The sequence below is a fragment of the Cydia pomonella genome, chromosome 6 (assembly GCF_033807575.1).
Source record: "Cydia pomonella isolate Wapato2018A chromosome 6, ilCydPomo1, whole genome shotgun sequence".
NCBI classification, from domain to species: domain Eukaryota; kingdom Metazoa; phylum Arthropoda; class Insecta; order Lepidoptera; family Tortricidae; genus Cydia; species Cydia pomonella.
In genome coordinates, this window is record NC_084708.1 from 12,842,966 (window position 1) to 12,870,152 (window position 27,187).

At 39.0% G+C, this 27,187-nt stretch overlaps 1 protein-coding gene across 2 annotated transcripts in view; it reads left to right on the top strand.

The window, feature by feature from the left end:
* LOC133519002 (tudor domain-containing protein 7) overlaps positions 1 to 27,187 on the top strand; it is a 51,091-nt gene that overhangs the window by 11,732 nt on the left and 12,172 nt on the right. For both annotated transcript variants that reach the window (XM_061852841.1, XM_061852842.1), the window contains 13 exons: positions 1,191 to 1,340; positions 1,413 to 1,595; positions 3,584 to 3,801; positions 13,987 to 14,101; positions 14,924 to 15,085; positions 15,298 to 15,389; positions 16,771 to 16,933; positions 17,396 to 17,482; positions 19,829 to 19,978; positions 20,627 to 20,826; positions 20,996 to 21,143; positions 22,544 to 22,764; positions 24,008 to 24,227. In XM_061852841.1, coding sequence (XP_061708825.1) covers positions 1,191 to 1,340; positions 1,413 to 1,595; positions 3,584 to 3,801; positions 13,987 to 14,101; positions 14,924 to 15,085; positions 15,298 to 15,389; positions 16,771 to 16,933; positions 17,396 to 17,482; positions 19,829 to 19,978; positions 20,627 to 20,826; positions 20,996 to 21,143; positions 22,544 to 22,764; positions 24,008 to 24,227 — 2,109 coding nt within the window. The remainder of the gene's footprint in view (positions 1 to 1,190; positions 1,341 to 1,412; positions 1,596 to 3,583; positions 3,802 to 13,986; positions 14,102 to 14,923; positions 15,086 to 15,297; positions 15,390 to 16,770; positions 16,934 to 17,395; positions 17,483 to 19,828; positions 19,979 to 20,626; positions 20,827 to 20,995; positions 21,144 to 22,543; positions 22,765 to 24,007; positions 24,228 to 27,187) is intronic.

Below are 27,187 nucleotides of genomic sequence, written 5' to 3' on the forward strand. Positions count from 1 at the left end.
GCTGAAATTTGGCATGGATATATAAATCAAGAAAACCGACAAAGTCGTACAATAAAATCTAAAAATTTAATTTTTTTTAGGGTACCTCCCCTACACGTAAAGTGGGGGTGAATTTTTTTTTTCGCTTCAACCCTAGAGTGTGGGGTATCGTTGGAAAGGTCTTTCAAAACTAATAGGGGTTTTCAAGAAACATTTTTTGATAAAGTGAATATATTCGGAGATAATCGCTCCGAAAGAAAAAAAAAATGTGTCCCCCCCTCTAACTTTTGAACCATAGGTCCAAAAAATATGAAAAAAATCGTGGAAGTAGAGCTTAAGAAAGACATTAAATGAAAACTATAGCGGACATGATCAGTTAAGCTGTTTTTGAGTTATCGCAAAAAGTTTTCCCTTCATAGTAAAAAGACTTACTTTAATTAGGTACTGATTATGCAAATTTGTCTATTTGTTTAACTCGGGTGAAAGGTACCGTTTCATCCCTTGGTTAACAATTTACTATACTTTAAGCTCCAGTTTAGCTTATTGTGACGGAAGAGTAACTACGGAACCCTACACTGAGCGTGGCCCGACATGCTCTTGGCCGGTTTTTTTTAGTTTGTCGCAAATAATTTGTACAGAACAAGTCATAGCTAAAGAAATTCTAATACATGAATAATTAAACATGAAACACGTGGAAAAAATGAAAAAGGTGTTCGCTAGGAATAATATTTAAAAGGACCTTAAAGGAGGCCTTAAGGCATAAAGTCCGCCATTTGTACAATTTTATATCGTGCAATAAAGTTTAAATAAATAAATAAATAATAATAAAAACTATGCACTTTTTCGCTAGGATCAATATTTAATGAGATATTAAAGGGAGAAAGTTAATGTGCAGGTCCCGTTTTCAGTTCTTCGTAGTCACAAAAAACATTTGAACATTTTCCTCTAGCATCAATGTTTAAAAAGATATTAGAGAGGTAAACTTGATTACAATCAATTCTAGTCCCTTTTTTAGTTTTCGTGCTTCGCTTTCGTGGGTCAGGGTACTTTACTAATAAGATTTGGAGGTGTAAAGTTTATCCGAGCGTCAAAATTAAATAAGCGAACAGTCTTAAAAACGCATGCTGCAGAATACATAACTAGTATATGTATCCAAAAAGTCACTATAGCGTAATGGGTTAGCTTTTATGTTTATTCTTAATTCATTGCAGGTTAAACATTCCATACGCACAGAAAATGAGCCTGACATTAAGCAAAGCTCCAAGATGTCCGCTTCACAAAGATTGTCCAACCTGAGAGACCGACTGAACACTGTTGATCTGATACCTTTGCCCCTACCAGCTACTAATAACGATTTCGTTGTAAGTATAATGTAATTAAGTACATACAAACTTTTTTATTTATTTTTCTTATAAAAATAAATCTATTTATAGGAGCATAGCGGTCCCGTGACACATGTAGCACCAGCATACAGCTTAGAACCACCACCAGACTCCAGCTCTTCCGTGGCCAAGTTGGAATGGACCTGTCGCAAGCTGGGCTTAGCGCAGCCCGTTTACAAGGTGCACGACATTCGACCGAAACGAGGACCCGTCAGTTACGACTGCTCAATTAAGGTATAACCGCCTTTTGGTTTCATATTTCTATGTTATATCTACAGCGATTACACGCTAAAAGATATGTACCGTCAGTTCAATTTTATTCTCATATGTAAATAAATAAATATTATAGGACATTATTACACAAATTGACTGAGTCCCACAGTAAGCTCAATAAGGCTTGTGTTGAGGGTACTTAGACAACGATATATATAAATATTTATAAATACTTAAATACATAAATGTAAATTTATTAATTTAAGTATCCTTGCGGTAACGTTCACGTTGACATGTTTAAGAAACTATCTGCAACTTTAGACCTAGTAACAGATATAAGACAAAATATAGATAAAAGAAACTTAGGACTCTGTATATTTGTAGATTAAAAAAAGCATTCCACACCATTTGTCACTTTTTGATGTTTAAAAAGTTAGAACATATAGGAGTCGAAGGAAAAGCTCTCTCAATGATCAAATCTTATCTAGAAAACCGGCAACAAGTCTTAAAAATAGGCAACATGACTAGTAGTACTAAAAAAATCACATACGGCATACCGCAGGGGTCAATTTTGAGCCCACTACTTTTTATAACCTATATAAATAATATAACGGATCTTGATTTACAGGGACAAGTATCTCTCTATGCGGACGATACTTGCTTGATGTATTTTGGAAAGTCAAGCGATGAACTCATAGATCGTGCTCAAAGCGACTTAAACAAGCTAACAGATTGGTATAAACAAAATCTTCTCACTATTAACGCATCAAAAACTAGCTATATGATATTTTCCGCTAAAAATAAAACTATTGGACCTTACGAATCACTACATATCAATGGAGAAATAATTAAAGCTTTTTCACAAGAAAAATACTTAGGTCTATTACTTGAGCCGCGCCTTACTTGGAATCTCCAAATAGACCGTGTCAGAAAAAAAATGATCTCGCTAACAGGCTCACTGCGCCATGTCGTCGGCTGTTTCCCTAGAAATGTACGCTATGTAATTTACAACTCATTAGTAAAGCCACATCTAGAATATTTAATTGAGATCTGGGGTTGCGCGTCAAGCACTCACTTAAATAAGTTGCAAACATCGCAAAATAAGCTACTAAAGGTATTATTTGGATATGACTATTATACTTCAACAAGAAAAATTTACGAAGAACTAAAAATTATGCATATTAAACAAATTTACGTTTTTAAAACCTGTATCTTGGTCTATAAAATTTTACATAAGAAACTGCATACAAAACTTTCATTTACATATAAGCAAAATAAATATAATCTTCGAAATAAACATAGCTTAAAGTTACACTTCCATAGAACAAATTACGGAAAACGAAGTATTTTAAACGAAGGTGCAAAATTGTACAACAAATTGACGCCGAATATTAAAAATAGTCCTTCGTTCAAAATATTCAAAAATAAACTTAAACGGTATGTTGTTGAAAATATTTCGCTTAAATTGTTAAATACATATAACAATTGCAAATATGTAAAAAACTGCTTGGTATACCACGTTAACAAAAAAAAAAAAAACTTATACTGCTCCTAAAATACTTTTACATTAAGAAGCATGACATATTTTGATTTAAACTATTAATTCTTGGATACTGCACTCGCAGAGTTATGCATGTTGTTGTTACGCTACCCACTCTTAATTAGTTAATATTGTACAGTTTTTGCATCGCACGGCCGCGGGTGCGCTACGAATACCAACCTTACTCCTATTTCCGAGGGATGCAAAAACATACACACCACGTCATTGTATAGCATTAAGTTAAATTTAAATTCTCATTTTAAGTGAATAATGTATATTCTTATGAGAATAAATGTCTTAAACCATAACTACACAAATCAAAATTCTTAGAACAATGCGTCCAAGTTACAAGTACAAAATCTGCAGAGGTACGTTTTTGCCATGACCACGACCAAAACCATATAATTCTTATAGTTATCTGGCTGTAAGTAAGCTACCGACGAAAATTATATCTACATATAAATTGTAGGTTGGTACGTCCTACTCGACGTCGTCATATCCAGACTCATCGCCGTCCCAAGAGTTGGCCAAGGAAGTGGCGGCCATGAAGCTGCTCAAGGAGATAGAAGGCTCGGGGTCGGGCGGCATGCCCACGTCCTCGCCGAGCAAGGCGGTCGCTTCCCTCGCGGACCTCGTGGCCGAACACGAGGCCGGCCTCTGGGCTAGCACTGTGCCACATTTATATAGGTACGATCAATATAACACTTCGGAAATTTTGGCTTTACCAGTGCAGTTGATAAATTGATAAAATGCACAGTTATACTGTTTAAATATACTCTTTGGCATGTTCCATTCTGTTCCGCAAATCGATGATATGATAGACAAAGATTGCCAAAGTAAACATTTTTAACTGTAGTACTGTACTAAAACCACCATTTTATATAAAAAAATTGCATTTTTTTTTTGTTTATTATTTAGGGACTAATTGCATAATCTTAGAAACCTAAGTGGTGTTTACTTTTTTACTCTTCAAGGGCAAAAAGTTTTGATGCATGCTTCGAACTTAACAATTTGCTCTGAGCCATTTTGTTTATTGACCGGCCCGTTTTCTTGTCATATTCAAAGAGAGGACGACAATATCCTTTTTGGATTTTAAGATTTAGTCCCCACCCAGAAAACCGGAAGAAACTCAGTGAAACGAAGGATTTCACCTCGGGATGAATGATAATAAGCTTGAAACTCGTAGAGGTACCCTTCAAATAGTGTTCTAAAAGCTATCTCAAAAGTCACAGAATATTAGTCCGTCCGTTCAAAAACCTGAACAGGTGATTTCATAAATTTATTAATGTATGGGACAAATCACCCCCACCCTTTCATCCCCATCGCACCAAAAATCAAGGTGGCTCCCCTTCCTAAAATGATCCAAGGGTTCTAAGGACTCACCACGCAAAACAAAAGGGTATCTCATCATCAAACGCCGTAAATACCATAGCTGTAGCTCACATCGTTGTATACTATTCAGTGAGCTTGTGGTCGAAAGTAGGTTTAAATAAATATTCCATGTGTATACTTTTTAGGGTTCCGTAGCCAAATGGCAAAAAACGGAGCCCTTATAGATTCGTCATGTCCGTCTGTCTGTCCAATTATGTCACCGCCACTTTTTTCCGAAACTATAAGAGCTATACTATTCAAACTTGGTAAGTAGATGTATTCTATGAACCGCATTAGGATTTTTACACAAAAATAGAAAAAAAAACAATAAATTTTGGGGGTTCCCCATACTTAGAACTGAAACTCAAAAAATCTTTTTTCATCAAACCCATACGTGTGGGGTATCTATGGATAGGTCTTTAAAAATGATATTTAGGTTCCTAAAATCTTTTATTTCTAAACTGAATAGTTTGCGCGCGAGACACTTCCAAAGTGAAAAAATGTGTCCCCCCCCCCTGTAACTTCTAAAATAACAGAATGAAAAATCTAAAAAAAATATATGATATACATTACCATGCAAACTTCCACCGAAAATTGGTTTGAACGAGATCTAGTAAGTAGTTTTTTTTAATACGTCATAAATGGTACGGAACCCTTCATGGGCGAGTCCGACTCGCACTTGGCCGCTTTTTATAACGAGGAATAGTAGGGCTTTGTCATAAAATTTTTATTTTTTGTGTGCATATTACAATATATTCGGAAAATAAATTAAATTGCAATTCTGTTTTGGCTTTTTAGAAATAGAAATATATTTATTTGCCATTAAACGTGGTATACAATGGTGCTACATTATTATTTTTAGAGCCATACGTATTTAGACTTTAAAATTAAATTATACGAAATTTAAGATCAATTGACATTACTATTTTAAACAAAATATGCATTATTAAGCGCTGGGGGCCTAGCGGTAAGAGCGTGCGACTTGCAATGCGGAGGTCGCGGATTCAAACCCCGGCTCGTACCAATGAGTCTTTCGGAACTTATATACGAAATAGCATTTGATATTTACCAGTCGCTTTTCGGTGAAGGAAAACATCGTGAGGAAACCGGACTAATCCCCACAAGGCCTAGTTTTACCCTCTGGGTTGGAAGGTCAGATAGCAGTCGCTTTCGTAAAAACTAGTGCCTACGCCTAATCTTGTGATTAATTGTCAAGCGGACCCCAGGCTCCTATGAGCCGTGGCAATATGCCGGGACAACGCAAGGAAGAAGGATGCATTATTAAGCTTTCTATAAAGCCGTTAAGTTATAAACGTGGACTGATACAAACGAATTATAAAATGTACAGTTAATTATTATAAAATTTACAGTCAACTATCTCAAAATTCCTTCAGACTGTAGTAACACTTGTCAATTTTTTTAAAAGTCATAAGTTCGGTTAAAAAGGTTTTGACTGATAAAAAAGCTGCATGTAGGTACAGATCCCTTATTAATATTATTCATACTTATGGTTTGAAAGTTTGGCACTATAGACCCCATCTTTGCCCTAAGAATACTAGTCGAGGCCTACAGAAAAAAAAAGCCCTTGCATATGGCTTTTCTGGATCTGTAGAAGGGCTTCGACTGCGTACCGCGCCAGGTAATCTTTTGTAGGTTCAGGTAGGCTTTGAAGGAGAAGAATGTGCCACGAAACTATATTGATATTATCCGAGACATGTACCACAATTCGGAATCCATAGTAAGGACCGCCGTTGGCGATACTAAGATAAGTTTATTAAGTGTGGCGGCACGGATTCCGATCCCATAGAGGTAGGAGAAGATTTTGTCGTGAAAACGAATAAATTCAAATACCTTGGTTCCGTGCTGCACGAATCTGGTGAAATCGATCACGACGTCCAAGCCCGAATAAGTGCTGCTTGGGCAAAATGGCGAGAAGTAACCGGTGTCATCTGCGACCCTAGGATACCGGTGAAGCTAAAGGGCCTTGTGTACAAGAGCATCATCCGCCCAGTCCAGCTATATGGTAGCGAGACCTGGCCTGTCCTCGGAAGACATGTCCAGCAGCTTCACGTCACCGAGATGAAGATGTTGCGATGGATGTGTAGCGTCACGCGATTAGATCGCATACGTAACGAACACATCCGTGGCAGCCTCGGAATCCGTGACGTAGCGGATAAGCTGCAGGAAAGTCGCCTCCGATGGTATGGCCATATAAGCCGCAGACCAGCAGACTACGCCGGAAATAGATGCCTCAACCTCACTGTACAAGGCCCTAGATCACGCGGCCGCGGTAGGCTTAAAAAGCGCTGGCTGGACGTCGTGACAGCGGACATGGAAGAGAACAATCTCACATCTGAGGATGCCGAAGACCGGACAAAGTGGAGAAGATTAAGTAGGAAAGCGGACCCTGGCGCTAGGCCGGGAAAACGCTAGGTTGAAGAAGAAGAAGAAGATGGTTTGAAAGCGTTAATTTAATGCTGAATTACTGTCTCAGTTTTGCATAGTTCCATGTAATATTCGGAAAAATGTTATAAAAAAACATGCAAAAAATACGCGACCTGTTCAATTTTGATCGCTATTTTTTTTTGTTTTTACAGTTTTAAATCTTATATAAAACAAAAGCCTCTTCTTCTTAAAAGGATCTTTTATCTTTCTTAAAATATATCATGTGTATTGGTATTGCCAGATTGCAACTGTACGTGTTTTACCAAACCTACTCGTTGGGTGGTAGTCAAAAAAAGCGTGTCATTGAAAAGTACCCTAAGTTTGAAGGGTATTAGCTAAAGTACAGACTGGTAGGAGAACAAAATGCTGGTGATAAAATAACGTTCTAATAAACTAGGTTTATACCAATAAACGATTGAACCTATTTTATTAATGTGACACTGATTTTTACTCCCTTTTGTAAAGTATAATTTTTCACAATGCAGCCGCGTATTTGCGTCTAACGAAAACCCCAAAGTAACCAAGTAGTAAATAAAGATGCGATCTAAATTTTAACATAATTATATTACGTTTTTATCAGTATAAAACAAGCTTTCAAATCATGGCAAATGTTTTTTTATTAAAAGTTTTGTATTAAATTTTATTTGTCAAAACCTTTGTGACAGAACTTTATGATCTAACTAAATATGTAATCGCATAAATTGAATATCAGAAATGAATTCTAATAATATTATATATTCTAATTTTACACGAAAATAATAAACGACGAACTTTTGATTCACAGATTAATTCCTAAATTAATCTGCGCGTCAAAAGGAGCAACAGTGCAAAAGGAAATTCCATCATCATCATTTGCCGTAAATTGTTTTTTTTTTTTTTGTCGTGTACATACACCACGAACTAAAATCTCGTGTCTGAATCGGAAGTTATTTAACACATTCACTGCCAGACGAAAAACGGCACGCTACCCCAGGATCCGGGCAATATATATAAGCGCCCGCTGTGCGGGTTGGCAAACTCACTTTATGATTAAACCAGTACTGTACGCCGAGCGAGTGTATATCATAGTTTCGGACACGTAATCTCGGAGTATCCTGCTGTCGAATGTTCGGCGATTCGAATGTTGCTGGATCGAATGTTCGCTGGGTCGAAATACTTGTGGCCGAATTATGCATAATCGAAAAATCGTAATCTAGAATTGTATGGGTTCGATTTGTTGTGTATCGAATGTTCGTTGATTCGAATGTTGCTGGATCGAATGATTTTTAGTGTCATGTTCAGATTAAAAAACAAAGCTATATTTATACTAATATTAAAGAGAAAACATTTGTATTGTAGGATTTTTCTTTTTGTAACGAATGAACTCCAAAATGACTGGACCGATTTAAAAAAAAGGTTTTTACCTTAGGGTTTAACCGAAAAAAAATTACCCCCTCTTGACATGTTCGGGAGGTACTCTAAAAAAAATTTTTTTCTACGCTTTTCGACCCAGCGAACATTCGATTCAGCGACAGTCGAATCAACGAACATTCGTACCCGAGATCTTCTATGGAATGACAATCGAAACCTCAAATTCGATTCTACAATTGATTATTTCTACGCTTTTCTACCCAGCGAACATTCGATCCAGCGACAGTCGAATCAACGAACATTCGACAGCAGGATACTCCGAGAGTACGTGTCCGCAACTATGATATACACCCACGCCGAGCGCCCACCAGGCGGGTGCCCCTGCGTGCGCCAGGGCTGTGCTAAGTTTCATAGTCAAACATCCTAGTACTTTTATTTTGTTAGTACGGATGTAGATCCGTGAGTAGTCACGCCCTTCACAACTAGAGCTCCTGATATCCGTGATACACGCCGATTCGTAGCTACGGGTTCTCTTAAGCCCGGCGGTACTAAGATCACGAATTTCACGAACACGGCAAGGTACGTACCTCGTACCTGCGTTCGCGTCCGGATTCACGTGACACGCCGTGACACGCCATGATACGTAGCCCGTACCTGCGTTCGTGTGCGGAGCTTCGTGCTCGGTTCCGTTGGATAGGTACTTATCGCACGTCTCGTAGGTTCGACACGCCCGGGAGAAAAATAAATAAGGACTAGGTATTATTGAATTGAGTTACCGCTTAGTATATAGAATACGGGACGTTCGTCGGACAAACATTTACGTGTGAATTAAACTTAAATTGTATTTTTTACATCGATTTGAATATAATGGTTATATTTAAATAATTTATGGGGTTATTCTGTTTTTTGTATAACCAGCTATTGATTTTAGTCAAAACTAGCGACCTGCTCGTTGCATTGCACTAATATAAATATAAGGTGTAAAACTCCCTAGTAAGTATCATTATAATTATGAACTTAAGCAACGCTGTGCTACTGGTTGTCATTATTAAAGCAAGAGAAGACATTTTTTTCTGTTAAGTATTAATGAAATGAATGAAACATACTTGTAAAAGCTTGTTACTATCAAAGAATATAACGTAGCTTAACCCATTCAGGGCCCGTGACTCAGCGTATGGGTCATGTTCAAACAGTCGCGCAGGGCCCGTGACTCACATGTGAGTCGTAAATAAATTCCGATTTAAACATAAACAAAACGTAATATGACGAAATAATATAAGTATAATTTGAGCTAACAACCATCTTTATAAGGCATGTTGAAAAACATAATTGTAAACATGTTTTTTTTTAGTGAAACAGGGTCTAGAATATTCAAGTTTGGTTTACTGGAAGTGTAATATAGTAAATATTCTGAAATTCGAGATACATACGTGTCCCAAGCAAATGGATAAATCTACATTTCAAAAATATCAAAAATATATTTATGCCTGAAGTTATTGACATGACTCAAGGTATGGGTCACCGTGGCCTGGCGCTAATTGTAAAAACTACACATATCTTCATAGCACGCAAAAATAAACTTTATAACTTGGTTTCAAAGCTTATTTCATGACGAAACTCGTTGCAAATTGTACCTTTTTACAATGGATTACTGTTTGGATGGTAGCAAGCAACATTTCTAAGGACCAAACTTATTACCATGCCATTTTTTTTTTGTTTCATTATAAAAACAGGGCGGCTTAACAGTCACCAACTAAATGGTATATTGTATTATCGCAATAGTGTGTGAGAAATATTTAAAAGAAAAGATTTTTTCTAAACATTTTCGTGGTAATAAGTATTATAATACATTTTAAGTGCTCTATTGTTTATATTATAATGACGTTTACCAAAACAAAGTTCATGACCGGCCACATGTAAGATTATCGGAGACACTTGGACAATAAACAATGGATGCACCTGGGCGGCGGCGGATTTAACGGCGGTATTATCTTTAACGTGGTATTTTTGACAAAAACTCAAGAAATGATTCACCCCATCCCCTCTATTAGGATGTATTTTAGAGTAACATGGGAAATTATATTTAGTCACGATTTATTCGTTGGCGACTTTATGCTCCTCTCTGTGCTCTTCAGTGATTTCGTATTTTGTGATTTTTGTGACCTTGGCTATGGATACCCGGAATTTCAACCCTCCTGACCTCCTGACAAATTGTGGTATGAACTGGACTCCGACTGCTTCACCCGAACGACCAGGCTAATTATATGAAAATAACAGCGCCCTCTTGACAATGATCATCTATTTCTGATCAGGCTTTAAAATGTTCATTCTTAGTTTCTTACAAATATCAACAAATTAGTATATATATATATATATATATATATATTAATATGAACAGTAAACAGTTGGTTAGTAAAAATGTTGCATAATATTGTCCAACGGACCGGATTCATAAGCGGCAATTTCTTTGACGTTCGCGCCAGGCCCCGAGACCCATAAGCTGAGTCACACGTTTTAGCTGAAAACGGTTTGTATGGTGGCCCGGCGTGTTGTGTACGCTTCGTGGTTCGTGGCCATGAATGGGTTAAATATAAACAACGCAATCCTAATCCAAACAAACAAAAGGGTAAATTTCTGCAAATCTTCGGTAGGTATAATAAAGGTAATACAGGTAAACAAATTCAACAAAAACACATGTACGGGGCCCCGGAAAGAAAAGTACGCAGCTGCATCAGTTCTTATCAGTTTCGGACTTTCGGCACATTAAAGAGTACTGTTTATTTCAAGATTGAAGATAATAATGACATATTATTGTTAGTGTTTTATTGTACGACTAACAAGGTAAGCCAACATACCGGGGTTTTCTTTTTTTGTAGATAAGAAGTGCAGTTGCACGTGCAGACAAAGATAATAAGATTTGCGAGCGACTTATTAAAATGAAACAAACAATATACATAAGTAGCTGTGGGCTTTACCTTTTGTTCGTGAAGTTGAAAGAAATGACCGCGATATTTTGTTTTACAAATTCGTGGTATTTTTTATTTAATCTGGAGGGGGCAATTTAGAATTTTGAACTCACATTCATTGTCATTAGTTACTCCTGACATCACAGTTGGTCTCCTGACACACAGTGTTGTTGTATTATTTTAGCAACCCGCTTATTAAAGTAGCTAATTCATTGTAATTAATGTTAGGTTTTTTCATTTATTACTCATTAATATTTAAAAGGCCTTACTATTGGAAATAAATTTTAATTCAAAAGTAATGAAACGGAATTAGAGCTATGAATAAAAAACTCACGATACATTTTTATTCGTAGCTCTTAGAGACCGCATCGTATCTTCACTCAACGTCGCGGGCGGACCGAACCGGCGTGTTCTTAAGATACGTGAAGCCGTGATCACGCCTACACGGATTTACACGGATTCACGTACCCTAATTTCACGTAACCGAATATCACGTGCGGAACGGACCAGAAAACCGTTGCCGTGAAACACGAAACCGGGCGCACGGCTACGGGTTCACGAATCACGGACACGACCGCGAGCCCTATTCACAACGTGATGCATTTACAAAGGAATTATTAATGTAAGTAATCATAAATTACACATAAATTAAACCATTTAATCCGCGGCCAAAATCTTATACCTTTAAACGAGCAATTCTTGTATATATATTTATATATATATATATATATATATATATTTCCGGGATCTCGGAAACGGCTCTAACGATTTCGCTGAAATTTGGTATATGGGGGTTTTTGGGGGTAAACAATCGATCTAGATTAGTGTTATGTTTGGGAAAACGCGTGTTTTCAAGTTTTCATGCGTTTTTCTTTCGACGCAGAATATGGTCGCTAATTTCGTGTTGCCGGCCACTGTCCGTCTGGCCCAGCGGGTTAAGACGCGGACTGCTAGAAACGAGTGTTACGGGTTCGAATCTCGCCCGGTGACTAACTTTTGTTTTTTTTTTATATATGTTCGTTTATATATATATTTTTTTAATTTTTATTGTTTTAGACAAGTTTAATTTAGTAAAAAAATGTAGTTAAGATTATCACCTATACACCACCATATTACAATAAATAGTTATAACCGAGCAACGCTCGGTCGCCCTGGTCGCCCAGGTACTTAATTATAATTTGACGCGGATTATCGGTTCGTGCATATACATAGGTTAGTCTCCAATTTGTAATTTAAGATATTAAAAATTAATTAATGCATGTCTATATTGTCTATAAATAATATTATAGGTAATAATTAAATAAATCTCTGCCGGAGTCAACCCTGCGATATGCCTGTGAAGATGTGCGCTCACCAGGTGGGTTCTTTGTCGTAGACGGTAGTCGTCTATAGCTGTGTATAAAGTGAACTCCCGCAGCGGGTTGTCCGGCATCCGAGTAAAGTTCACGAGCGCCCACCTGGTGGGTTCCTGGCAGTGAATGTGTTAAGGTTAGGGTCAGACCAAGATAAGTTGGCACCGATTTTGATAGCCCAACCTGTGCAAGTGTTAAGTAAACGTCATAATTTCATAGAAGTTTGACGTTTAAAATGTATATCAAGGCCCGGAACCGGTTTATAGAGTACCGGTAAATACCGGTTTATTTCGGTTTTCCTCGGAACTTTTATAAGAACGCGTTTTAAGAACTTTATTGTAACCTAAAAAAACCGGTTTATTCGACGAGCGACGAGACGGCCGGCCAGCCTGGTGGTGTGTCACATAACTTAAACACCGACATAGGAAGAAACTGGTTTTTTTTTGTTCTACACCGGTTAATTTGACAAGAATTGTTCTTACATAAACCAATTTAAAAATAACGGTTTTTCCAACGAAACCTAAATTAAAAGGTTTTGCGCCAAGTACACGATAAAGGTTTGGAAATTTAACCGGTTTCCGAGCCTTGCTCTATATACCTTAATCCTTTGTAATAAGGCGAACAATGTAAACATATCTTTGACGTATATGTTTTTCTAAAATACTAAGGTTTCTTTCTATGGCTTCAATGTTTGCCCTAACTTTTCGCAAACTTAACCACTACAATTTTTATCGTAAGTGTAAACATCATTTGAGCCATAGAAACCTTAATATTTGCGCAAAACCGATTTTTATTAGCTTGAATAACTTCCGGTCCAAAACACGAGACGAGATTTTTTGTGACTGAGATAATTTTTCGAACCCCATAATTTATACGAGTATCAGGTTAACCATTTAAATGTATATATATATTGGTATGTTTAAATAAAACGGTAAATTTGATATTGGCATTAAAAAAACAACTGCCCCGAATATCATAATTAGAGTGCATTTTGTAATTTATTCTGCAATTAAAAACGATTCGCGTTAGGTAATCGTACACGGACTTGTAAGTACTTTGGTAACTTATACAGACATGCAATTTTGCTATTGACATGACTCATTAAAAACTTTAATTAATACCTGAACACGCTAACTATAACTCACTCGACTCGATTACCTTGCTTATAATTGTAATTATTTACCTTAATACTATTCTTATGTGTAAGAAATGCATGATGCTAATTTTATTACAAATCAATCATGCACTTAAATGTAACTTTAAAACCTCAGTCCATATCTACCTTCCTAATAAATGTAAATATTTAAACCCCTTAATTTTACTTGCACTTCACATTGTTATGTTATAAATAAAGGAAGTGGTCATGTAGTGCTGAATTATGTTTTTAGAGAAAAGTTTGGAGAGAATTTGCCCAGTAACTGGCAAGAGCTGGTGGAAAATTGTCCTCGAATATTAAAAGACAGAGTGGTTAACGGACTATTAGTACTTCTCCCTAACAAAGAGGTATGTAGAGAAGATATCTCTTGCAAATTATTGACACCACTCCTGTAGGTTTCTTTTTATACACTTCTTTTTAGGTAGAGGAAGGGTAACGTAAGTTGAACCTATAAAATTCGATTATGCGACCACACTTTTATACACATATATAATATTATTTTTGAGCAAAAGTGTAAACGGATAATTTTATTTTATGGATCAACTTTCGTTAGCTAGATTATATAATCTATATACTTGTATAGATGGATGGTATGCTCTAAATCACTGACCTCTGTTCACTGTGCGGTCTCAGGCTCTTGTTAAAGTATTAGGTATGTGGAGTTTCATTAACACGATTTCGCTGCAGGTATTTAGCAGAACGAACTGACATTAAACAAATGATAACTGATAAATCTTATTCCAAGATATTACTTGACTTCTCTTTAGCTCCATGCCATGCTCAAAACGACCGATACATTATACATACTAACTATCAGTCTATGTATCTGTTCAATTATACTAGACTGGGTGATAGAGATCAGTGATCATTACAATCATCTCAAAAAATTCTCTTAATTCAAGGGCGATTTCATCACATTGCTATCATTTCGTGACATATGTATTGCTTTAAAATAACTTAGATCTATTGATTTGATTAATTTTCAAAAGTTAAAATAGCTTGCATGTTGCACCGATCATGACTGAGTGACGCGGCTGTGAAAAACTTATAACCTTTTTAATTACCTATACTAAAATATTGATTAAAAAGGATTAGACATAGTAGGTATTCCTATCGACCTAAAGTTCATGTTTGGCAGAAGTAGATGTTGAAGTGGTTTTCGTTTGCAGGGCGCGCCGCCGCTGTTCCACGAGAACAGTGTGTCGGACGAAACAATCGACAGTGATTTGCCGCCGCTTAAGTTCCCTGAAGAGGATTTCTGGAATGTTTTCGTGACCGTTGCCAATTCTACACTCGAAATTTGGCTCCGGATTGTAGGGCCAAATTACAGTGTAAGTATGAATATGTATAATGTATATCCTAGACAAGAGGAAACTTAGTGGTGCAGATGTTTACATTGCCTTATTTTTTTTATGATTAGCCTCCAGGCTCCCGTCGCTCTGAAGATATTTTTCGTAAAAACGAGATAGTATTATGTTATGTACATTATAATGACTAATCGATTCGCGCACTGGGTTTAACGTGTACAAATGTTTGACTGCAGGATGCCTTCGAAACGTTACTTGCCGATATGGAGAGATTCTACAAACATGGCGGTACACCAGTTGATAAAAATATGATTATTAAAAATGCGTGGTAAGAAATCGGTTTCTCTATATTTTGATTTAAAACTATCAATGTACGAGGGTTGATTGAAAAATTCGCGGCCTGGCCAATTAAAAAAAAACTTTTTTCTTTTTTCTGCCGCCATTTTGAACTGTCATTATCCAACTGTCTTCCCGCGAAATTTCAATTGGCGTCTATATTTAGAAGCAATTTTACGGCATGTTTAAAGTTACGTGTCGGTAGATATCGTGAAAATGGAGAAATTAGAGCAGCGTGCTGTGATTAAATACCTGCCTAAAAAAGGATTGACACCGAAGCAAATTTATGATGATATGCAAAGTACATTAGGGCAATCCTGTCCATCATATACGATGGTGAAAAAATGGGCAGCTGAATTCAAGCGTGGACGAGATATTATCGCAGATGACCCTCGTCCCGGGAGGCCAACAACGGTGACTAACACGGACAATGTGGCAATTATATCGAAATGATAATGAAAGACCGGCGATTAAAGGTGCGGGAAATAGCTGACATCGTAGGCATCTCTTATGAAAGAACTCAAAATATTATAGTCAACGAATTAGGTTTTTCCAAGGTGTCGGCGAGATGGGTCCCGAGGCTTCTTTCAGTGGAACAAAACATCGCTCGCCGTACTAATTCACGTGAATGTCTAGACCTGTATGAAGCCGATACTCAAGACTTTTTGGACAGATTTGTAACTATGGACGAGACGTGGGTCCACCACTATACACCAGAGACCAAACAGCAATCGAATCAGTGGGTTCGTCCTGGATCTCCGCCTCCCAAAAAAGCCAAAGCAATTTTGTCGGCCAATAAAGTCATGGCATCTGTTTTCTGGGATGCAAAGGTAATAATAATGGTGGACTATCTCCAGAGAGGTAAAACTATAAATTCCGACTATTATTGCGAGTTATTACGCAGATTACGCGAGTCTCTGAAGATAAAAAGACCTGGAATGTTGACAAAGAAAGTAATCTTCCACCAGGACAATGCACGTGTTCACACGTCACTAAAATCTATGGCGGAGATTGCCAAATGTGGGTTTGAATTATTGCCCCACCCACCCTATTGACCCGATTTAGCACCATCGGACTTTCATCTGTTCCCCAATTTTAAAAAAACATATGGGTGGTTTGAAATTTACAAGCAACGCCGGGGTCCAAGCTGAGGTGGATGCCTATTTTGAAGGTCTCGAGGAAAGCTTCTTCAAAAGTGGTGTAATGGCTCTGGAATCGCAGATGGAACAAGTGCATTCAACTCGACGAGGACTATGTAGAAAAACAAAAATAAATTAAAAAACCTCTGTTTTGTTTTTAATATTCAGGCCGCGAATTTTTCAATCCACCCTCGTAACCTGCAAAATTGTGTCACTTATCAATATTTTTTTAAGGTATGCAGTTAATTTAGACGACGGTGAATGGCAACGAGCTAAAATCTTAGAAATCGAAGAAGATTCAGCGACCGTTTTTTTGGGCGACCACGGAGACGACGATGTTGTAGACCTGAACAAAATCAAGATTCTTGAGCCACAGTTTAGAAAGCTTCCCGCGCAGGTATTCTACACTTTAACTTGTTGCGGCGGGGTAATTAATAGTCAGATATAGGGCCTTCAAATTTCATAGTTCAGTCAGCACTCTGTACCGACTAATAGCAGAGCAACTATCAATAATTAGTATAATTACCAATAAAACACCTCTTCCCTGTTGTTGGTATGCCCCATTTACTTAAATAACGGGAGAGAACAGTGAAGTTTTAGGACAATAAATAGAACTAGACTAGAGAAGCAAACCAAATTTATAAGGACCAATTCAATTTCGCTTTCACAGTAATTTGTTGGTTAACAATATTTGGTTTCCCTTATTATAATCAGTAATCACGTAATAATCTAAACATACCAAACATTTAACAAGCACCGGGAAAGATAACCTGGCCTACCTGTCATCAGATGGAACTTGTTACCCAAATCGCGTTCTGTCGTAAGCAAATGTCAGTTTAAATACTCATTCATCATATAGGCCATCCTGTGTCGGCTGGAGGGCGCGGAGGAGCTGGCGGCCAGCGCGGTGGGCGCGGAGCTGGTGCAGCGGCGGCTGCCCGGCGAGGTAAACACGATTCTATCAAATACACACTCTTCATATTTTTAATGTAAACGAATGTCATCTGGTCACCAAAATGACAATGGAAAATTATTCCTGACTTCTCATTTTAAAACACCCTGAAAGTTTTAATATCTTTTAAACTACACGTAGAGTATGTGCGGAAAGAGAAAACTCGTGCCAGAAATGGGAACTAACATTATCAATTTTACATGGCCATCAAACCGTGAGAGTCAGAATGGCGGGTGTACCTAAATAAAAATAAATGAAAAGCATACCATATTTTTGTACCTAATTTGTACTATTTAGTACCTCCGTTAAAAAAAATTGTACCTCACGGTACACAAAATTATCATCAAAAAACAGTACACCCGCCATCCTGACAGTCAGAATGAGTAAAACTTGGAAACCACAAATAAAATGGCTCATATTATAATTGAATATGAAGGTATAAAAAAGGTACAAAAATTTGGCTTTTATAGAATTTACCAATAACCACGGGAATATAGCGTAATAAAGTACACCCGCCGTTTTGACTGTCAGGATGGCGGGTGACCTGTTTTTTGGTGATAACTTTAAGTACCGTGAGGTACAATTTTTTTTAAAGGAAGTACTAAATAGTACAAATTAGGTACAAAAATATGGTATGGTTTTCATTTAGTTTTATTTAGGTACACCCGCCATTCTGACCTTAGGCACCCGTCTTTTAAAAAGTAAACACATTTCTGTTTGTGTTTATATGTCATTGTGTATTTTTATTTATAAAAACAGCAAGGTTTATGTATAAAATAATGTCGAAACGGGATAAAATCTTACATAGTTCAAAAAGGAAATTTCGTTTTTATGCCATTCGATTTCGTCAGCGTAAAAAAGTGGCTAAAAGCTTCACTATCGACTTACAAAAAGTCACAGAACGTGTTTCCGCTATGACAGGTATTTATATTGTATTTCATATTTAATTATTACTTATTCCCCCTAAGTAATTCATCTCCGACACGAAATCGGTAAGTAAGTATATTCATACAAAATGTATTAATTTTCATAAATATACAGGTCATCCATGATCTTAAAGTATTTGACAAACAGTTTTGATACTTTTCCATTTTGTGCCTAATAATATGTAGGTACATATAATTTGTTTTCAGGATTGAGTAAGAGTACAGTATCTCGAATATAATACGATTTAGTAACTGATATGTAAGTTTTTTTAATCCACGTATCAGATTCAAGAACATCCAATTCAGATGAAGATATTTTTATGACTTATACTGAAGCTAGCTCAATCACAAGTACTGTGTGATTGTACTGAACTAAAGTTTTTCAGTTAAAATATACATTTATTTTAAGATATATTTTTAGGATGATGTTCAAAATACACCATTGAGCCACTGCAGTAAAAATTATTCGTAGACTTAGACCAACCAAGCTAAGTTGGCAGTGAATGTGATAGCCAAGCCTAGCTGTGCAAGTGTTATTTTAAACGTCTAACTGCTATGAAATTATGATGTTTAAATAACTCTTGCACAGTCTGGAATATCAAAATCGCTGCTTGGTCTAACTTGTAAATGTTATTACAATGACTTAAGAGCCACCGGTGATCATTAATGGTGTTGTAGTTACGAAATATTACTTTTCGACTAAGTAAAATATCCTGAGAGAACCTGACCATTCCCTACTCATGTCATGCTCTGTTCTTATATCATACATACGAATTGATGGTTCGATTGCCCAATTTCTACCCAGTCTACCTATCCGGTTTTGTGCTAAAATAACAATTGGGCTGGGCAGATTAGGTTGTATATCGGACTGTAACTGGTTTTGTGCCAAAATGACAGTTGAATTGGGCAGATTCTTAACTAGTTATGGTATTTTTGTCAATAGAACTGTCGCTTTAGTATCTGGAACGTAAGAACAAAAGTTAGTTCATAGGATTTGTTTACCGAACCGAGACCAGGCTCCTTTAGTGAGCCGTGCCAAAAAATCGGGATAGCAGGATTCAACTGGGATTCAAGTATCATGATCTTTAGTGTCGTACTATAATTACGTGACAGTGTTGTCAGCATAACAAAAACCATAAAATAGCACTGGTACGACCTCAAATCTTACGACTCTTCTCTTTCCGCACAGACTCTTTAAAGCTCGCTCCTGTAAGCACAAGAATAAAATCAGAAATGAAGGTGTACTATCCTCCTAATAGTCCCATAAGCTTTGAATTTGGAATCTTGACTTATTTAACTTTAAAGTTTTGGAGCAAGGCCTTTATAAGGGAGCTATAGGGAGGACTCAGGAGGTTATTGGCCACGGGCTTAATTCTTGCTCTGATAAACCCAACGCGTGTAATATTTGTATAAGGTGCTGGTGGCGGCGCCCGGACCGCGACACGACCCCGCCGACCCCGCCGTGGCCGTGGTGCTCTACGACACGTCCACTCAGCGCGACCTCAACCTCAACAAGGAGATCGTACGCGACTTCTGCATGGCCGGCGCTTTCACTGTCACGCAGGTACAGCAAATAAAGTGGAAACACAGTTTAGCGGCTGGATGTACACACGATAGCGAAGTGGTCTCTTATGTAAACACATCGCGACCTTAACTTTGACAAGGAGTACGTGTCTGATTTCATTATTTACACCATACGATATGATCCTGCTCTCACGATCAGCTCCAAGGTACTTCCAATACGGACGACGTCTGGATCTGTAGCTGCAATTGAGGCGATTGGTGTAATCAACTGAACCGATGTTTTTTTGTTGACGAGTTTTAGGCGGTTTTAGCGGGGGCTAAAACCTTTTAATATGTTTACAGTACATATGGGGCTACTTTATAGCACTAGTGCGAGAAGTAGCATATTACGTTACTGTGTCGAACATTTAAAGGGCCATATGTACTGTAAAACGTTGTACGATACATGTGCGAATAGGTAATTCGCAACTCGTGTCGATTTAAAACACTCCCTTCGGTCGTGTTTTAATTTATCGCCACTCGTTTCGAATTTCCTATTTTTCGCACTTGTATCGTAATGTACTATTTTAGCATTTTTACAAATGGAAAGTATTCGTTCTTATCACTTTTTACACGAGGATGAAGATGAAAGTTTTTTTTGACAAGTAAGTTTAATTAGAGTGAGTGTAAGATAAGGTTGTTTGTGCAGAAACCGTGCGAGGTGGAGGTGGGGTGCGTGACGGAGGAGGGCCGCGTGTGGGTGTCGCGCGCGGGCGCGGCGGCGCTGGTGCGCGACGCGCTGGCGCTGCTCACGGCCGGGCCCTACCGCCGCCCGCTGCCCGCCGCGCCGCAGGCGCCGCCCGCCGCGCCCCACACCCTCTACATCGTGCGCACGCTCGCCGGCGACTGGTGAGTCCGCTCTGGATTTACCACTCTACGTTGGCTAGCGGTCGGGAGCGAAACGTCCGGCTAGCCCCTGCGTCGCAAACTGGTAGCCTGATTGTACCGTCTGCCTACAGGTAAGTACAAAATAAGACCGCTACCACCCTCAGGTTTCTAAAAGATTGTTTGTTCGTAGGGTCCGTTGCACGATCATCAGCGGGCTCGACGGCGAGGGCACGGTGCGCACGCAGCTGGTGGACAGCGGGCTGGTGCTGCGCGCGCCGCTGTCCTCGCTCGTGCCGCTCGCCGCCTTCAGCCCGGCGCTGAACGAGTACCCTCATCAGGTCCGTACCTGACACCACGCCACCGTTGGTGTAGCAGTATTCCCACCAAATTGCCTTAACCCATTCATGGCCAAGACGCGATGAGAGTACGCAATACGCCGGGCCACCATACAAACCGTTTTTAGCTAAAACGTATAACTCAGCTTATGGGTCTCTGGCCTGGCGCGCACGGTAAATAAATCGCCGCTTATGCAGCCTGCCAGGTGTACAACTTTACGCAACATTTTTACTAACCTTCTGTGCCTATAAGTAAAAAAAAATGCAGTTTGTAGGAATGCACATTTTTATTTTATACATATTTAACTTGCTGTACTTGTTGTTGTTTTATGGGTCAAATCTCGGAAGTTCAATTTGACCCATTTCCCTTGCCTTATCCCTCACACAAAACAAAATATTTTTATAAAAGTTGTAAATATTTGTCATATACTATTATGATAATACAATATTAGTTAATAGTGACTGTTTCAACTGCCTTGTTAATATTGAAACGAAAAAAAAAAGAATGAATATTAACATCATTGTTTGTAGATACGATCACCAAATATTATGACACAAAAGTACAGTGGGAGATCCTCGTTTCCTTACCCCTCACACAAAATAAAATATTATTATACTACGGTTTGGTAAATGTTGCGTGCCATCATCCAAATAGTAATCGGTTGTAAAATGGTACAATATCAAACAGCTTCAATATGAAATAAGCTTTAAAACCAGCCAATAAAGTTTATTTTAGCCTTCTACGGAAACATTTGTAGTTTTTACAAGTAGCGTCAGGCCACGGTGACCCATACCCTGAGCCATGTCAATAACTTCTAAATGTTTAAATCAGAATTTATTCATGACTCACATGTGAGTCACTGGCCTTGCGGAACTGTTTGAGCATGACCCATACGCTGAGTCGCTGGCCCTGAATGGGTTAAGCTCTCAGATGAAGCCGCTTGTCACGAATGTTCTTTGGATCATATGACTTAAACCTAATCTGATCTAACACCCCTACCCTAGTCCGCGTTTTATTTCAACATTGCGTTAGCTGACAGGTCAATCTTCCTGGTATTAATTTCGTATAAATTAAGGACGAGAAATAATTTATAAATTAATTGTTTTACCTTTTTATATAAAAATGGTTTACAAGCACGAATGATGAAAATCCCTGCTAATACCTATTACGAATGCGTAAGTAACTCTGTTTGTCTGTTGTTTCTTCACGATTAAACCCCTAAACCTATTTAGATGACATTTGATATGGAGATAATTTGAGAAAGAGAGAGTCTGGAAAGACAGTAAAGAAAGACAAGAATACCTAGACGAAGGCATCGGTACGGGTAGAAGCCAGTTGTTGTAGTAGCGCGTCGGTGTCTCGTGTGTCTCGTGTCGTGCTGAGGCTCGTGTCGGTCCCGCAGGCGCGCGCGGTGCGGCTGGGCGCGGCGGAGCGCGCGGCGGCCGGCATGGCGGCGCGGCTGCGCGAGCTGCTGCTGGACGCGCGCGTGCTGTGCCGCGCGCTGCCCGCGCCCGCCGCGCCCGCCGCGCCGCCGCACGTCGAGCTCTTCGTGCGCACCGGCCCGCAGAACATCCTCGCCTCCGTCAACAACGCCATCCTCATGGAGTACGACTATCTGCAGCCGTGAGTACCTACATACCGCATGCGTTCTATTCCTCTCGAGAGCGAACCTCAATACTACATATTGTCGAGGCTCACTTCACGTAACATGTCCCGCGGAAACACTTTTAGTCGAATGATAATTTTGCAGAAAGATATATTGTGCGTCACTATTACTACGCATGCGATACATTTTGCAGCATATTATTTAGTAGAATATCACTTTTACCGACTTTTGTTTAGCAGAAAGATATGTACCATAATAATCTTGCATCATACTTCTATTATGGCATAATGATTTAGGGTCTCTATTGTTTCCCATAAAGTTTTAAGTCATAATGTATTGTTTCTCCGCATTTTCGTGAGCCAGAATTTGGTTTTACTCAGAAACGCGTAACTTTTCAGGATTGCCATAAAACAAACCTAACCTAACCTATCTATAGGATAACCTAAGGAAACTCCTGAAAAGTTAACGGTTTCAGAGTTATGACTAATAATATGACTATCATTACATTATGTCTTTCGATAATTATGCGAAAGAAAGGGATCCAAATGATTTATTCTGCTAGCAGAAAAGTGGGCTAGGTGAAATAAATCCTGCGACCCACAACAGAACCTGTGCCAGCCCTACAATAACTAATGGCTGTCAGAAAAGTAGGTTAGGTTAGGTTTGAACTGCGATCTCCTACAAAGGAAGTATTATTATGGAAAATGCCCAATATGAAGTGGGGGCAAAATTTCAAAGTGGAGTGACTAGGTCAAGTGGGATATCATTTGAAAGAGCTCAACTTGTACATCAAATTTTTTTTTTTCTTTTATTTTACTAAAAAAAAAGATTTATGAAGGAAAATGTGATAAAAAAGCCACGCTTTTGACACTACAGATAATAAAATATGACTAGGCTTGGGACTTTTGGATGCTCGCCGTGGTTTTAGAATCCACGGAGTTATATCTAGACTTTGTTTTCATCATATTTGTAACTCCTTATACGGCTCTAACCAGGACTCAATTTCGCAAGTAGTTAAACTATTCATTTTAAATTATATCAGAAATTACTTAAACCGTCTTTAATCAAAAATGACAATTTATTACTCAAGTGATTTTATATATATTTTTTATTTGTAAAATAGATGTCAGTAGTCTGTCACAACACAAGTATCAAAGAGGGGGAGCAAGCGCGAGTTCGTTCTAGAACTCTCACTTGACCGGTTTGTTTATAAGATGTAAAAGTAAATGATATAATAGTTATAGAGCATAATAATTTCAGTGAAAAGCTAAAAGACGAGAAAGAAGAAAAAGGAGTGCAGAACCACGTGGAGGCGCTGCACCGGAAGAAGGAGCGCATTTTCCGGAGTTCGTCGACGGGCGAGGGCGAGCGGGGCGCGGAGCGCGAGCGCGGCGGCGCGCTGCCCGCGCCGGCGCTGCCCGCGCCCGGCACGTGCTTCGACGTCTACATCGCCATGGCCGCCAACCCCTGGAACTTTGTGGTGAGCTACCAGGGACGTTCGAGGACGGACCCAATATGTCTATACCGACTGAGGCTCCTGGGGCCTCTCTGATGGGGGCTTGTGCTCACGCTATCTTGATCTGTTTGCGGCACCAGTATAGAACGCGATATTTGACATTGATCCCTACGACTTGTTTTCATACATTTTATTTCTAGTACATTGATTCTGGAAAAGATAAATGGAAAGTTTGGAAAAATTACTGGAAGACTTTTTTTCGATTGGGATATGTGCGTCTGCGGAGTGCGGCCGATCGTAAGGTCAGGGAGATTGTGAAATTCCTAGGCATGTCGTGAAACGTGAAAATCTTTGTCTCGCTTCTCACAGTGTGCCCTTCGGGCATCTGAAGCAACCTAACGAACCTATCCTACCTATCTAAGTATCTATTGGTTTAATTTGGACTTTTGGACCCGGGTATGTCCTTAAACTACGTCCAAAAGAGAGGTATGGGCAATGTGAATGTCATCTCGCCTTGTGTGGTAGGGCACAGCACAGCAGATGTCATTCCAGATCTAGAGCAGAGCCCTACTGGGGAAGTACCTCCACCTTACAGAAAACCGCAGCCAAATAACACTTGACCCTACTCATAGTGTTGTGTTCCTGCCGGTGAGTAAGGTTGCCAGAGCTCAACGAGGAGGGTGGGGTTAGGGTCGGCAACGCGCATGTAACTCCTCTGGAGTTGCAGGTGTACATAGGCTACGGAGACTGCTTACCATCAGGCAGGCCGTATGCTTGTTTGCCACCGACGTAGTATAAAAAAAAAAAAAAAAAAATTTGACCTGCCTGATCTTACGATTACATGGTGTGCTCAAATCACTGTACCTATGCAACAAAAACTGCACGAGGCCATGTGCATGCGACGAATAGAAGCATATGCAGGAATCTGGTCTTCAACAGAAGGACATGATGTCACGATACTCAGCATTGAGGGACCGACTGAAGAAGATCTATTATACACTTTATAGTGCTATTACGTATAGTTGTAGTATGCAATTTTTTTTTGCAAATTTGGTTTTCGTTTTCTATTTAAGATAATTTTTCTCACAAAATACTTACCGTATCGCTAAAGGGTATATCCGGGTAAGCATGGCCAAACTGCCCTTAGCGAAAAAAAATTTTTTTTACTGGATTATTAATCTACTTATATATATATGTGGGGCTTTCATCAAAAATTAAGCCTCAAATGCTTCAGGTTTTAAAAAATGCAAAAAAAATAAAATATTTTTATTTTATTACAGCCAAAGTACTAATCAGATTTTTTTGTAACTTGGGTATGTTGTATATACAATTATGGTCGTTTTCTGAAAAAAAAAAATTGATTTATCTCTCGAAAAAATTGTAAAAATTTAGTTGAAAATTTTCAGGAGAATAAAAAAAATTACGTGCGAGATTGAGACAGTTATCAAATTTATATATTTCATGTAATTAGAATTAGAGGGGTTAGGACTAGTCGCATTTCTTGCCTCAGCTCACGGGGCTGCGGATCTTGCTGCTCGCATTTTCCCCGGATATGGTAGCAATTTTCCGGTTCCGTACGTTTCTGATGCGCTTGCGAAGTGGTCGGACACTATCCCCGGCGATAAGCAGCCTGACAACCCAGCTATCCAAAAACAATGGGATGACATATTGAGCAAGCATGTTTATGATTCGCTGTTGAGTGGTGCATCGGGTGTTGACCTTGCGCGCCTTAAAGCCCTTGAACGGGCTGAGTCTGGGGCGTGGTTACATGCCTTGCCTTCACCTCAGCTTGGGACGCTTTTGGATAACGATTCGTTACCAGAGGCGTAGCGAGGGGGGGGCTAGGGGGGCCATGGCCCCGGGCGGCACATAAGAGGGGGCGGCAAAAACGGTATTTAAAAAAATAGAAAATTAAAAAATCAATATTTTTAAATCAAGCCACGAAATGAACTAACGCACCGCGGGAGCGAACGGCGTGGGGCGGGTGTGCGGGGGCGGTCATCGCTACCGGAGTGCGAGCTTACACGCTTGTCCGCTGGTTATAGGTATAACCTATAACACGCCTATAACCCTATATAACGTCAAATCAAATTTAACACAGCGCCCTCTGCGCGCGATCTATATCCGGGCGCCCTCGGTGCCATCATTTGTTCAAAAATAGTTGGACGTAGCCCGATGAACGTGGCGCGATACGCGCGATTCAATGCCGGGCGCCAGAGAGTCGGGCGTAGCTCGACGTACGTGTCGCGCTGCGGGCGCTTTCGGCGCCCTCATGCAAAAGCATCGGGCGTAACCTGATGCATTGGGAGCTTTGCTGCTGTACAGAAGGCGCCCTGCCACAAAAATAATGCAAAATGACTTTAATAGTTATTTTCCGCCCTCTGGGCGGAAAGCGTCAACTTTGCTCCCGCTGCGCTAAACAAAGTTGCCGTTTTCCGCCTCCGTCGAGCAGAAAAATAGTATGCGCACCACGAGAGGATGCTCTCTTGGGACACAAATAATTCAAATAAATTTGTCTATTTTTTGCTGGAGGCGGAAAGAGGCAACTTCGTTTAGCGCAGCGAGAGAAAAGTTGACGCTTTCCTCCCGGAGGGCAGAAAATAATTAAATACGAAATTATAACCCCATAATTAATAAATAAATGTAAGGCAGACTACTGAAAATCGCGCTCTAAAACGTATGATATAAGAAAACGTTCTCATCTGAAATAATCATTTACCTTTACCTGAAGAGGGAAGAATAGTTTTGCGATCCTTGCGAAATAACGGTATTTTTTCTATGAAATTCCATTTCGGGAGAAAACGTTTTCCACTAACTAAATCTTGTTAAGAATCACTTGATGTCGATCGCTTCAGCATAATATATTATAGGTTTCGCTTTTTTTAAGAATTATTTATTTATAGTTTTTCAAATTTTGAAAAAAAGGAAAACCAATAAACTTAGTTTTTTCATTGTCTCAATAACATACTAAAAAATAATGGAGA